We start from the raw sequence: 14,656 nt of genomic DNA, 5'->3' as shown, positions 1-14,656 counted from the left end.
TAAATTAATTTAATGTATGAACTAGCTGGCTTTGTTCATAAACTACTGGATTTGACACTGTCTGCACAAATAGAAAGACAAAGCAGATGAGGGAATATCTTTTATTGGACCAACTTCTGTTGGTGAGCGACCAGCTTTTGAGCGACAGAGAACAGTAAAACATATTACCTCACTCACCTTGTCTCTCTAATACCCTGGGACTGACATGGGTACAACACTGCATACACAACTAGGATTAGCTATTGTTTACCTCCTTAAAACTGTGTCCTTCCAGGTAGTTTATAAATTAAATTACCCAAATTAAATTACATATAAATTAAACTATGTCACTGTTTTCTAAAGAGAGAGAGAAGTCCCTGGGTTGGATGAGTGATATGCCTGACTTTCATGAGTTTCACTTACGTTTTGAATGGGATACAAAAATTTCCACAAAGTACCATTCAGAACCACTATAAAACCAGATTCTGATTTTAGTGTGGCTTGAATACCAGTCAGGAAAATATCAGATACTTCTTCTGAGCAAGGCCTCATGTACTCTGCAGCAAACAGGATGTAAATCAGCAGCAGTCTGGTGGATGTTCTGGAAATTCTGAAGTAGTTTTTATTTTATAGGGCTTTTTAAAAATTTTACTGAAATATATATAAAGTTAAGCACCACAATCAATTAACTAACCCCTGCATTATTCATGTGATATTCAATTCCAATTATTTCATACTGTTGCACATTTTCAATATACCACAGATTATCAGGTTTATGTTTCAGAGTTAATACCTCATTGAGATGAGTGGGACAGTTCACCTCTCAGTGCTACTGTTCCTGGTTATCCGCAGATTTAGGAAGACAATTATGCATCAATCTGTACCCAAGATTTACTCTGCAATTGTACGGGCCAGAAACAGATTTTCAAAAATAAAAGCTTAAACTCTTGAGCCCAATTCTGTAGCAAGAAGTGATTTCCACAATCAAGGGATCCACAGGGCCCTGTTCACAAGCCTATATGTGCAGCATCTGATTTTGGAAGGCATCTGACAACATCAGTTTATTCAACATGTCAGTCAGGCCTCATATTATATACAAGAAAAAATACATGAAACGTCACTAAGAAAAATGAGAGAATTCATGGTTACATGCTGTTACTGCCAGTAAATAAATGATTCACTCTGATTTAAGATATAAACAGTGTATTTTCACATCTACTTCTGAAAAGATATAATACTCTTTGGTTTTGAAAGCTGAGCAGAACAGAAGTGTTAATGTCAGTTTCAATAGAGAAAGAAGGATTTACCAATGAAAGGGTCTTTGCTTTTTTCAGACGTTGTATCACAACTTTGTTAAATCCTTTCTGGGCTGCACGAGAAAGCTTCCTCACTTCCCAATTATTCTGGGATTCATCTGATCAAAAAGAAGCAGCTTATTAATGCCCATATACTGTAATGTATACTGCCCATATACTCAAATCCACTGAATTTATTCTCTTAAAAGTGATTTTGCAAAAAATTAAGTTCCTTTTCAGGTATCAGACATGGAAAAACTCTTCATGTTACGGAACCGACTTTAAGCTGACTCAAAGGAAACTTAACACCAGAAAAGAGACAAGAGGACTATTGTCATCAACCATTGGGAGCATGGGTGAACTGAAGACAGGACTTGCTTGAACTTGTGAGGTGCACAGAGAAGGGCAATAGCCATTCTCTAACAGAAAGCTTTCCCCCCACCAGGCAATTTACAGGGTGGCACAAGACTGGCCATGAAGAGGCTTTGCTAATTTTTCAGAAATTATTATTACACAACAGCTAATTGAGGTGTCAGTAGAGGTAAAATTTCACTATCCAATATGGGCCTTTTACTTGAGCACTGAAAAAGCCAGTTATTATAGCTGGAAGTGAAGACCAGTAACTGGGGTTATTGCCCACTCACGGGTACACAGAACTCCCACTAACATCACAAAACTTACCACAATAAACTAGGGGTAATACAACAGTTATTGTCCTGTTAGCTACTGCTGAAAACAATATGAAGGATGGCACAAATAAACTGATACCATTTGCTATTGTTGGGATTCTACTTGCAGCAGTCACTGTTCTCTCAGTTTAAAAAAAAAAGCAGCACAATTCTTGTTTGTAGAAGAATCTCCTGGATATTCCACATGCAAGAGTTTCTACAATAAGCTGCAAGTATCCTAAATCCGTACCCTCACGCTCTACTGAATTTTTTATTATATTATACTTGAATATATTAAAGCTTGCAAATGCCCCCAACTCTATATTTCTATACTATCAATGTTTTCTACTACATACCTGCCAATCCAGTGGTTTTCAAATAGCCATCGAAGAGAGGAAGGACATCCTTGTAGTAAGGCTGTATTATATGTTTGGGAATGCGAGCTGACCAGTCTTCCAGGGCATCCAGCCCCACATCAGCCATTGGGGTATAGCTGAGGCCCAGCTTAAATGCACTCTACATATTAAGCCAACAAAGCTATTAAATATTTTGGGAATCAATACTAAGATTTAAAGAAAAAAGATACCTTTATGAGTAAATTATAACACAATAAATTATGATGTCCTTTTATATCGTTAGTTCCCTAAGAGCTGACATGCTAATGTACCAAACATTTATTTTACTACATTACAACATTGGAACTCCTTTGCATGATCACAACCTTCAGGTGGAGCTGCAAACATCAAGTTTTAGCCATACAAATTTACCAGCTCACACAAAAGGGTCAATGACCCAACTTTTTATCAATGATGATGCTAGTGCAAAAGTGAAAGATTTCTTACCTGTCCGTCAAAAAAAAAAAAAAAAATCATATACAATTACAAAATTTTGCAAGAGTGATTTTAAAAACAAAAGCCAACAAAGAATGTTAACTATACATCACACTGACCCACCTGCAATGCAGGAATGTATGCTTTGATATCAAGCATGATGATGTCATGTGGTAAGGAGAGTACAAAGGTCAGACATGATGCTAACAACTCGTCTTTGTACTGTTTCATTTTTGCTGTTACCTAAAATTCAGAAATGTAACCATAATAGAGCAGATCATTTGTTTAGTTGGTAAATCAAGATCCTTTAAGGTTTTAAAGTGTTGGCTTTATCACTATATGTTGCTATATAATTCATATACCACAGGAATCTTGTTTAGTGACTAGAACATAAAGGGTAGGATAACAGAAATTCATAGCAGCTCAGAAAATACCTTGAGGGTAAAAGTTGTACTTAAGAGTTGGCATTTTAGGTACTGTAGAATCAACCAAAACCTTTAAACCCCACTGGAAGAGAGGGTTTTGTGAGGTTTCATGGTTTTGGTATGATTTTAGTTCAAAGTGTAAATTAAAAATCTAGTTCTAATGAGGGGCTGTACTGACATCACACGTTTAAGTGTTTTTTCTTTTTAAATACTTCACTCACATCCCATATTATAAAAAAGTCATCATCATATCATATCAACAGTAATAGGATGATTTGTCTGCTTCTGAACTTGAACTTATCTCCTGACTACAATCAGTTTAAGGACAGTGCTTGCTCTTAATATTGTTAAACTTGTCTCCTGAACAAAACTCTAGGGCCAAAGATTAGATTTTAACTATGGAATTTTCTTCCTCCATTGGTCCGACAAAGCCTAACTTACTGCATACATAAGCATACTACAAACCCTATGTATTCACATTGTTTTCTCTCAGGCGGTGCACTGAGTCTCATTTTTGAACACCAGAGTACGTTTTAACTGACATTATGTCAACTTACATTTGTTTTGTAATATGCATTTTTAAATATAGTTTGTGACAGATCCATTCTATAAACTGAAACAGTAAATCTGGGTATAGGATCTGAATGCCACATAGAGAATAACTCATTATCATGCAATACAGAATGCACAACTGAGAAGTATCTGTATAGTTGTAGATCAGGAACTGCACATCCTTTGATTTGCCGAGATGATTCCACTGCAGTATGGTAGAATTTACCATCCATATTTAAAAAGAGAACTGACAATTGTTCCCCTTGAATTGATTATTTTCATTTAACAATGGAAGATATGTGTTGCTATTTATTTTATACTAAGCAGCATTTCCTTCCCTGAAGTTCATTCTTGGCACTAATCATTTACTATGGGGGGATGGACTAAAAGGCATGATGATAGTTATATTTGTTTAATGAATCAACTTTACATTTAAGTTGAGTAAGGGATGTAAATGTCTTTCTCCCAAGTCAGAATCACTCCTAGTCATTTTGGAACTTTACTTAAAGAAAGAAAGGAGCATATCGTATAGTTTTATACTGCACTATTGGGTTATCTGACACAATTACTTCAGCTTACTGGAATGACCTTTTTCGGTCTGAAACATACCAGTCAGGGAGCAGGTTTTGATCCTACCAGAGACTCTTAAGGTGTTTTTGGTGACTAAGGGCTTGTCTACACTGGCAATTAACAGCACTGCAACTTTCTCGCTCAGGGGTGTGAAAAAACACCCCTGAGTGCAACAAGTTGCAGCGCTGTAAAGCACCAGTTTAAACAGCGCTCACAGCACTGGGAGCTACGCCCCCCGTTGAGGTAGGTTTTCTTAAAGAGCGCTGGGAGTTGCCAGTGTAGACTAGCCCTTATGCAGGCAGGTGGTTTATTTCTCCACCCAAATATAAGAGATTTAGGGTGTTGGCTGAGCAGCCAAGTCACGAGAAGGCTTGAGCTGAATTTGATCTTATTGTTTGTTTGTTTCTACGTTAATGAAACCAAACCTTAGAAATGCAGCAAGTTTGGACTACAGAGTATTTGGACTGTGCTTGCAAGCAGGCAGGGAAAGGCACTTGCGCATGGTCATATTTATTTAAAGTAAGTATCTCTTATAACCCAAAATGCTGGGATAATGCTGTATTATGATGGAGACAAAAATCAAAAAGATACTATTGTTAAAAATGTTGTACTGGAAATAACACTGTTTATATTGATATAATAATAAAAGCCTAACAAAGAAAATGGTTTACCTCTTTTCCAAATTTTGCAAATAGTGCAAAGCAAGAGCTCTTCTCAGGGTCATCAGGGCATTTTTGGTAACTCTTTGGACTTATACCCTGCCAAACAGAAACTATCATCAGTGCTATGAATAATAATACAAAAATATATACACAAAAGGTACGTGTTCTGACAGACATCAAGTCTTGTTCCGCAAGTTAGGCTCAAAACAAAAAGCTACAGGATAAGAATAGGTTATTGCCTGAATACTAACAGATCTGCTAAAGTGAAAGCTTAAAATGTACGTTCATTCTCTTTTCTCAGCAAAAGTCACCATTACATACTACCAAAAAGCACTGAAGACAGTCATCCTCTCTGCTTTGAGGTACAGAGGCAACTAAATGTATGCAAATACTAGCCAAAGTGATCAATATGCATGTGGATGGAGGAGTTTAAGCAGCAGCATCACTTCCTCTCCCCAACCCTCACCCCAGGCCAAAGAGAAAACAAGCAAGATTCTCTCCATGAACAGTGTGCATATATGGCTCTGCAGGTTTATAAAGGTGTGGCTAGAAAGAGAGTGGGGTAGGAAAAGGCAGCTGCTCACCATAGCATCATCCCCTCATGCTAACCTGCATAAATGTCTACACAATTTCTGTGGAAATCAATGGCAACCTTCTTAGTTTGAACTTTTGTGAAAAACTGGTCCTTCCCTTCTACAGTTCTTGGAGAGGTAGGCACAGCCAGGCTCTTTGTAGGAACCATGCTCCTATTTTAGGTAGGAGAAGGTATGCAGTGCAGAAGGACAGCAGAAGGTGGTTCAACATCTGTGATTTTCCCTCCCTCACAGCTCTAAGGATATCCATTGAATTGAAGGACCTCCTTTGCCCAAAAGCTTCCTTGCACATGAATCCTCCTCCCACAACAGGATACAAACTCAGAGAATGAAAGAGTAATTTATTGAATTGGTAATTCTGCTTCTCTGAATTTATCGGACCATTTTCCTAGCTTGTATAAATCAGCCTCCTTCCATTGGAGCCAATGGATCTATGACAATTTACATCAGCTGAGAATCTGGCCAGTCACCTTAAACGTCAAACACCTTAAGTGCTAGATGAGTTCTATTAATCTCACACTAAGAAGCTAAGATCCAGCAGAAAGGAATCCCGCATGGATGATATATTTTAAAAAGCTGAGTTTTCAGCCTAATTTCAGCTTTCCAATAGGTTTTTTTTTTTTTTTTTTTGCAAAAAGGCATAATTTGCACCAAAATTTTTAAATAAAATAACAAACAATAACTAATAAATATTTTCAGTTGTGCAAAAGTATATCTCAACTTGCATAGTCATTAAAATACAAAATGAGATGCTCCAAGTGAGAGTACTCACCTCAAAATATTTTATTTTCTTGGCAATTTTCACTGCAACAGAGAGCAATTTGTAGAATCCACTAATAAGAGGTAACCGTGTTGACTGAGTAATAAGCTCATAACCAAAGGAATACATCCATGGTTCAAAAAATTCAACATGCTTCTCTGGCAGAATTTCTCTGTAAAATAAATGCACAGGGAACATTCAAACAAAATAAATTGAAATGAGTTTTTCTTATACCAGCCTGAAAGTGAAAAACATGAGAACTGCCATAATGCAACAGACCAACTATCAATTTTGAAAAGAAATCAGTTACAGGAAACTAAAGAGGAAAGAGTAAAATTCCCAGACTGCCCCTAATTACACATTATATAGGGCACAAAGAATTTCTTCCTGACCTCTCCAGGGATCACCCTTATAAAGAATATAATACAATACTGATCCTAAATACTTACAGATTACAATAACGCTATTGTAGAGTTTGGGGCCTTCACAGTAAAATAGTGTAGTACATTTTAAAGGAGATCTTATGATCTAAAGCGTGAGAGCTGAAAGTCCTCAATTATTATATCCTACAATAGCTAGTGTAATTATATATGGTATTTTATTATAGGCAAGCATGTCTGAGAATAAAATGAAGGTGAATGACTAACTTATTAACCATCTTATAAGAATGCTAGAATGGTGACAAAAACCTCTAATATTGAATTGTAAGTTTCTGAAGTTTAAGAATCTGAAGCTAAAGCACTTAGAATATATGGATGACATAGCATTAAAGTGCAGCAGTCACACAGTTAATTCCTCACTCAATTTGAAGGGCATCATGTATCTTGGAGTTTGCTGCAAGTCTTCTATACAGTTTCAGTGTATACTAATATTTTCACCCACAACCTAAATGTTCAAAATATGCTTACTGGCTTCCAACTAGTGTTCTGGACATTGTGCACTTTAAACAGACGTCAAATATGGCCAGAAACCTACACACTCCCGCTGCATGGCGGGAGTATGTAGGCCCAAGGATTTGAAACCAGGAAATGATCACACTCAATACTAATAGTTCACATTTCTATAGCATCTTACTATCCCAGCACCTACTCCAGAATTCCCAAATTATAGAACTTGCAGTACCTGCAGAATTCTACTAGGTTAACAAATGCTATAAAATCTTTAGGCTTAGTTGGCTGAAGGTTTGAAGCTGGATCAGAAGTAGGAACAACCAAAGCAGTGCCAGATTCATTTTCATCCTGGGGTGGGGGAAAGAAAAAAAAAAAAAAAAAAAAGGTAATATGTGCTTATGTGCTTCAACAGAGCAGGCATTACAGATTGGAACAATACTTACCCACTGTTATCAGTCAGCAGCAGGGCAGGAAAAAGAATATACTCACTAGTTTGCTATACGTTAATCTATCTTTTTAAAAACAGACATACCTAATTCATTGGACTTGTAATAACTGAAAATACACACTAAGAAAAAAAATAATAAGATCAAAGGATGCCAAGGAGGGAATTTTGTCTGTCTTGAAGACAGCCATCATGGCAGTTTGGAAATAGCTTCCAGAAATAAAATTTAATACATTTTGACTATTATGAATTTTAACTCAAGGAGACTTCAAGGGCTACACTGTATGGAAAGAAAGGCAAAAGACTGGGATTTGGGGTTTTCATCACAATAATTATTGCAAAATATCAGGCCTCACCTGTTCACTAACATTCAGTTTCTGAACTGTCAGGTCCAACTTCTCAATAATCTTCAATACTGATTTTATAAGTTCATCATACAACAAACGGTTCAGAGAAAGCAGTGGTGAATTTGCGATCAGAAACGTTTCATCTGCCAAAACGGAATCCTTTGTGGGAGAAAAAGGGATAAACTTCAAAACAATGGTAAGAGCTACTCTGAAATTTATATTCTTCCTCATTTTTAAACCTGTAAAGTTTTGGGGGATTGTGGTGCAGTGGGTTACTACAGAAGCCTTTCACCCCGGGAGGCCAAATTCATCTTTGTTAAATTAATGTGATCGTCGCACCATCAGCCCACATTCAGAGTCCATATCATTAAATCACTATACTGCAGCATGATTGGCTGCCTGCCTGGAAGAAATCTAGGGTTGGCATAGCAGGGATAGGAACAGGACAGGATTAGGATTCTTTGGCAGAACCAAGCAAGGCAGCCTGCACAATATATGGCTGTATGAGGCCAGGTGTTAGCCAGCGACGTTAGTTACTTGCTTTCAAGAGCAATAAACTTTATTCAAATAATAATCTTGGATTAATTGAATAAATGTAACAAAAAAAATCAAGGAGTTCAACTTTTTCTTGTTGGGTCTCAGCGTTAAGTGGGCTTTTACCTTCATTGTATCACAGTTCAATAGGCTTCTAAAAAGATCCAGATAGTCCTTATACGTAGGTACTTTCCATTTCCCAGTTCTGACCTCTCCAGCTGCTGTGGGCTCTTCCAATTTAGAAACTTCTTTTCCAAAAATCTCCTACAGTGCAGTGCAATAGATCAATATGTTAATATTTTTTAAATAACTGTACAATACATTGCATGTGAAACTACCTACAACAGCCTCGGCTACATATTTTCCTTAGAAAGAGAAGAAGTCTCAATAAAGGCTAAGATAAGTAACTGGAAGTCACTTTTAGATCAGAAGACAAACAGACAGCTTCCTGGTTTTACCATGCTGGAGATAGAGTACAACTAGCTGCTTATAAAATTCTCCTGCGTATGCGCTGGACCTCTATTTCATTTTCTCTTCAAGTAATCTGTTAGTTTAAAGAGATTCTAATTCAATGCAGTGTAAGAGATTAACTGTTACATTTTAAAATTCCTTCACAAGGCAAGTGTTCTATCACAGGGTGGCTGGCCCGCCTCTTTAAGAGGAAATGGGCCCTCAGCCTCACCTGTGAGAAGATCAGCTCACCTCCCCAGGTGGGTAACAATGAGTGAGATCATGAGGTCATGTGATCAGGAGAAGGAAGGAAAGTACAGACTCCTGGGGGTAGTCCTTGGAAAGGGGAGCTCAAGTGGGAACATAACACTCCAGCTAGGCCTAGACTAGAAGTGCCAGGCACGACAGAAGCCTGGGACGCTGCAGGTGGCCTGAGAGAGCAGCTGTAGGAGAGCTGCAGGCAGTAAAAAAGGCTCTATTTGATTACAGCCCAGCTCTGGGAGCTCCTGACACAAGGAGAGAGGAGAGTATTAGAACTCTGAAGGGAAGACAGACCCTCGGGAGGAGGGCCTGTGCCCAGCTTGGGACTGGGGCAAAAAGACTCTGGCCTTGTCTAAACAAACACTTAGCTCGCCACAAGCTGGGGTGTAAATCTACCTTGCATTAGCCTTCCACTGACTACCTCTCTGTGCAGACTCTACTGCCACACACTAAAAGTGCCCTAGAGCACTTTAATCTACACCCCATTTTGAAACAGGAGCAGACAGTTAGTACACAGCAGGTGAGTATGCAACAGCTTGGCACCAACTAAATGTTCATATAGACAAGTTCTCTGTGGTTTGAGTTTGGTTTTGCAACACAATGTGCAGGTTTTAATAAATTGGACTCCAGAAGGGTGAATGCACTGAATATTTGGATTGTGTAGACTTTAAGGGCTACGTAGCAGAAGGGGAAACTGAGGCAGGTCACAATAGAGCCACCCAAGCCACAAAGGGGTGCCTGAAAAGTGGTTGGCCCCTGTTATATGCTCAGTTAGATTTATCCTTAATCCATGTTAGTAAACATCACAGAAACTCCAAAGTCTGACTGATTAGTTACGATCTAGTTTGAGATGACCAATCTAAGCAACAAAGAGTTTAAGAGGTACAGGGCACCCTTTCTTGCTATCTTTTGAACTGCTATCATTATATGAAAAAAATGAAGTTACTCACCTTCTCGTAACTGTTGTTCTTTGAGATGTGTTGTTCATGTCCATTCCAATCAGGTGCATGCACGCATGTGCATGGTAGCCAGAAAATTTTTCCCGCAGCAGCCTCCATTGGGTCAGCCTCGGGCCCCTCTGGAGTTGTGCCTTCATGACGCTCAATACAGAGCCCTGCCACGCCCTCAGTTCCTTCTTGCTGGCTACTCCAACAGAGGGGTAGGAGGGTGGGTATTGGAATGGACATAAACACCGCATCTCGAAGAACAGTTAGGAGAAGGTGAGTAACCATTTTTTCCTCTGACTGCTTGTTCATGTCCACTCCAATCAGGTGACTCACAAGGCCAAGTTCAGGAGGTGGGGTCAGAGTTGTCCACTGATTGGAGCACTGCTCTTTCAAAGGTCGCATCATCTCTGGCCTGCTGGGTGATTGCATACTGCATGGTGAAAGTGTGTATGGAGGACCATATCACTGCTCTGCAGATTTCCTGGGTGGGAACCTGTGCCAGGAAAGCCGTTGAAGAGGCCTGAGCCCTGGTGGAGTATACAGTGATCAGAAGAGTTGGCACCTTCGCCAGGTTCTAGCACTCATGGATGCAGGATGTGATCCATGACGATATTCGCTGAGAAGAGACAGGAAGACCTTTCACCCTGTCCGCCACTGCCACGAATAACTGGACCAACTTTCAGAACGGCTTTGTTCTCCCAATGTAGAAGGCTAGCGCTCTGCGGATATCCAATGAGTGAAGCGTTTGCTCCCTGCCGCTCGAGTGAAGCTTAGGATGGAATACTGGGAGGAAGATGTCCTGGTTGATGTAAAACTGGGAGACAACCTTCAGGAGGAAAGTTGGGCGGGGTCTGAGCTGAACCTTGTCCTTAGAGAACACAGCGTAAGGGGGATCTGATGTCAGGGCTTTGAGCTCAGACACCCTTCTGGCTGAGGTTATTGCTACCAGAAGCGCGGGTGGACCCAGGAGTCTGGAAAGGACCAGATTGAGGTCCAAAGCTCGGACCGGCTGTCAGACCTGCGGGTACACTTTGTCAAGACCTTTAAGGAAGCTACTAACCATAGGGTTAGCAAAGAGCGAGCGGCCCTCTGCTCCGGGGTGAAAGGCAGAGATGGCAGCCAAACGAACCCTTATTGATGACAGACAGTCCCTGCTGCTTGAGATGGAGGAAATAGTCCAACATAAGTGGCACAGAGGCAAGTGTTGGGGACGAACGGTGCTGCGCCAACCAGATTGAAAATCTTTTCCACTTGGCAAGGTAGGTAGCCCTGGTGGAAGGCTTCCTACTGCCTAGAAGGACTTGTCTAACTCGGGTCTGAGCAAGAAAGCTCCATCAGGTTCAGCCATGGAGCTTCCATGCCATGAGGTGTAGCAATTCGAGGTTCAGGTGTTGAAGACTGCCGTGATCCTGAGTTACTAAGTCCGGGAAGAGCAGCAAGGTGACTGAAGCTTCCATGGACATTTGCAGGAGTGATGTGTGCCAGTGCTGGAGCTATCAATATCACTGAAGTTCATTCCCTCTGAATCTTGAGGAGCACCTTGTGAACGAGCAGAATGGGCAGAAACGTGTATAGGAGATGGTCTCCCCATGGGAGGAGGAATGCATCAGCGATGGAACCCGGACTGTGATTCCGAAAGAAGCAAAGCTGCTGGCACTTCCTGTTGCGTCAGGTGGCAAACAGGTCTATCTGGGGAAAGCCCCATTGATGGACGATTGAGTTTGCCACATCTGGGCGAAGGGACCACTCGTGGCCACAGAACGACCTGCTGAGATAGTCCACCAACTCATTCTGTACTCTGGGGAGGTACGATGCTTGCAGATGTATCGAGTGCTCATCACAGAAGTCCCACAACAGGAGGGCTTCCTGGCACAGAGGAGAGGAATGTGCATCCCCGTTTGTTGATATAGAACATCACTGTGGTGTTGTCTGTCATAACTGAGACGCATCTCCCTGTCAAGTGGGCTTGGAAAGTCTGGCACGCCAGGCGTACTGCTCTCAGCTCTCTGACATGGATGTAGAGAGCGAGTTCCACCCGATACCAGAGGCCTTGTGTTCTGAGTTCTCCCAAACGTGCTCCCCAGCCCAGAGCTGACGCATCCATCACTAGCGAGAGGGACGGCTGAGGGCTGGTGAAGGGGACCCCTGCACGTACTATCCATGGGTCGAGCCACCACCGGGGGGAGTCGAGAGCCAGGTGAGGCAGGGTTACAATCCTGTCCAAGCTGTCCTGGACTGGCCGACACACTAACGCTAGCCACAATTGAAGAGGTCGAAGTCTCAGTCTGGCATGCTGTACTACATATGTACAAGCCACCATGTGTCCCAAGAGTTTCAGGCAATTCCTTTCTGTGGTGGTGGGGAACTACCTGAGACCTCGTATGATGTCGCTGAGGGACTGAAACCTTGCTTCCGGGAGGTATGCCCTGGCTTGTATTGAGTCCAGTACTGCCCCTATAAACTCTACCCTCTGAACTGGGGACAGCGTTTATTTTCCCTCGTTCAGAAGGCAGCCCAGTTCGTCAAATGTCGCTCTTATGAAGTTGACTTGTGCCTCCACTTGAGACCTGGAGCGGCCCTTGATGAACCAGTCATCGAGGTACGGGAACACCTGTACCTGCCGTCTGCACAGGAACACAGCCATGACTGCCACGCACTTGATAAAAACATGAGGCACCACTGATAGGCCAAACGGGAGGATTGTGAACTGATAGTGGGTCCTGTTCACCACAAACCTGAGGTATTTTCTGTGGGACAGAGTTATTGTTATGTGAAAGTACGCGTCCTTCAAGTCAAGGGAGGCATACCAATCTCCTGGATCCAATGAAGGGATGATGGAGGCCAAAGAGACCATGCAGAACTTGAGCTTCTTTACGAATTTGTTGAGTTCTCAGAGGTCTAGTATGGGCCTAAGTCAGCCCTTGGCTTTCGGTATTAGGAAATACCAAGAATAGAAACCCTTGCTCTTCTGCTCCTGAGGAACCTCTTCCCCTGCCCCTAGCGAAAGGACTGAGTGCACCTACTGTATAAGGAGTTGCTTGTGAGAGGGGTCCCTGAAGAGGGATGGGGAAGGGGAGGTGGAAGGGTGGGAGGGCACGGAATTGGATGGGGTATCCCCTCTCTACCTTGTGGAGCACCCAGCGTTCTAAAGTGATACAGGACCATGCAGAGCAGAAAGGGGACAGTCAGGAGGAAAAGGTAAGGCAGCATAGGTCCAGTTTTTGTTCTGGTGTGCCATCCTTGACTGCACCTTCAAAAGACTGGTTTGGGGCTGGAAGGTCATTAGGGTTGGCCAGAGCCCTGGCCTGAGGATGGGTGAGGCCTTTTTCTGCCGTTCCTATTCCTCTTCCAGGAGCTGTCTTGTCGGTTCTATTGGTAGAACTGCGGAGGAGGCTGAGGCCTGAAATGCTTCTGCTGCATGGCAGGAGTGTGTAGGCCCAAGGATTTGAGCATGGCTCTAGAGTCTTTTACGCTGTGTACCCTTTTATCGGTCTTCTCCGAAAACGGAGTCACACCCTCAAAGGGGAGGTCCTGTATGGTCCGCTGGACCTCGTATGGGAGACCAGAGACCTGGAGCCCCTTCCCATGGCCACCCCATAGCCATGACTCTCGTGGCTACATCAGCACTGTCCACTGGAGCCTGGACGGAAGCTTGGGAAATTAGCTTGCCCTCCTCAAACAAGGCTGAAAATTCAGCACGGGGGTCTAGGAGAGCAACTCTGAAAATTTTTCCATTGCCATAGAGGTATTAAAAGAGTACTGACTGACAGTGGCCTATTGATTGGAAATGCGGAGCCGCAATCCACCCGTGGAATAGACCTTCCTCCTGAAAAGGTAGAGTTTTTTAGCCTCCCTGTTTTGGGGGGAGGGGCCTTGAAAACCTTGCTGCTTGCACTGATTAGCAGCATCCACAACAAGGGAATCAGGTTGCAAGTGGGAATAAAAATGTTCATAACCAGCACAAATTATTGCTGGTAGGTGGCAGTAGGTGGCAATGAGGCTGGGTTCTGTCACAGGGTTTTGGTGGTGTCCACAATAGTTTTTATGAGCAGTAGGGCAATATGGGAAGGTCCAGAGGGTGCAAGGATATCCACTATGGGATCGGAGTCCTCTACTACCTCCTCTGCCTTGATGCCCAAACCCTGAGCAACCTGGTGCAGCAACTGCTGCAACACCCGATTGTCTTCGAGCGCCGGGGCTATGGCGGTGCCAGCCAGTGCCTCATGTCCTAGAGGGCGAGAACTATACAGAAAAACAGAGATAAAGGCACTTGCTAAGCAAGGGCTATGGGATGTTCAAGCTAACCGTCACTGGCGGTAAGAAGGAACTGAGGGGGTGGTGGGTCGGCAGGGGTCTCTATTGAGTGCCATGAAGACGCAACTCCAGGGGGCTCCCAGGCCGACCCAACAGAGGCTGCTACAGGAAAACTTCTCCAGCTACCGTGAATG

At 42.4% G+C, this 14,656-nt stretch overlaps 1 protein-coding gene across 1 annotated transcript in view; it reads right to left on the bottom strand.

Moving 5' to 3' along the window:
* Positions 1-14,656, bottom strand: part of PRKDC (protein kinase, DNA-activated, catalytic subunit) — a 161,058-nt gene that overhangs the window by 124,580 nt on the left and 21,822 nt on the right. The window contains exons 15-22 of the mRNA XM_074944407.1: positions 8,677-8,814; positions 8,026-8,175; positions 7,457-7,572; positions 6,347-6,506; positions 4,991-5,077; positions 2,896-3,015; positions 2,299-2,458; positions 1,287-1,393 (exon numbers count right to left, since the gene is read on the bottom strand). Coding sequence (XP_074800508.1) covers positions 1,287-1,393; positions 2,299-2,458; positions 2,896-3,015; positions 4,991-5,077; positions 6,347-6,506; positions 7,457-7,572; positions 8,026-8,175; positions 8,677-8,814 — 1,038 coding nt within the window. The remainder of the gene's footprint in view (positions 1-1,286; positions 1,394-2,298; positions 2,459-2,895; positions 3,016-4,990; positions 5,078-6,346; positions 6,507-7,456; positions 7,573-8,025; positions 8,176-8,676; positions 8,815-14,656) is intronic.

The sequence above is a fragment of the Natator depressus genome, chromosome 2, assembly GCF_965152275.1.
Source record: "Natator depressus isolate rNatDep1 chromosome 2, rNatDep2.hap1, whole genome shotgun sequence".
NCBI lineage: Eukaryota > Metazoa > Chordata > Testudines > Cheloniidae > Natator > Natator depressus.
Note: the sequence above shows the minus strand (reverse complement) of the source record. Positions and strands in the feature narration are given on the sequence as shown.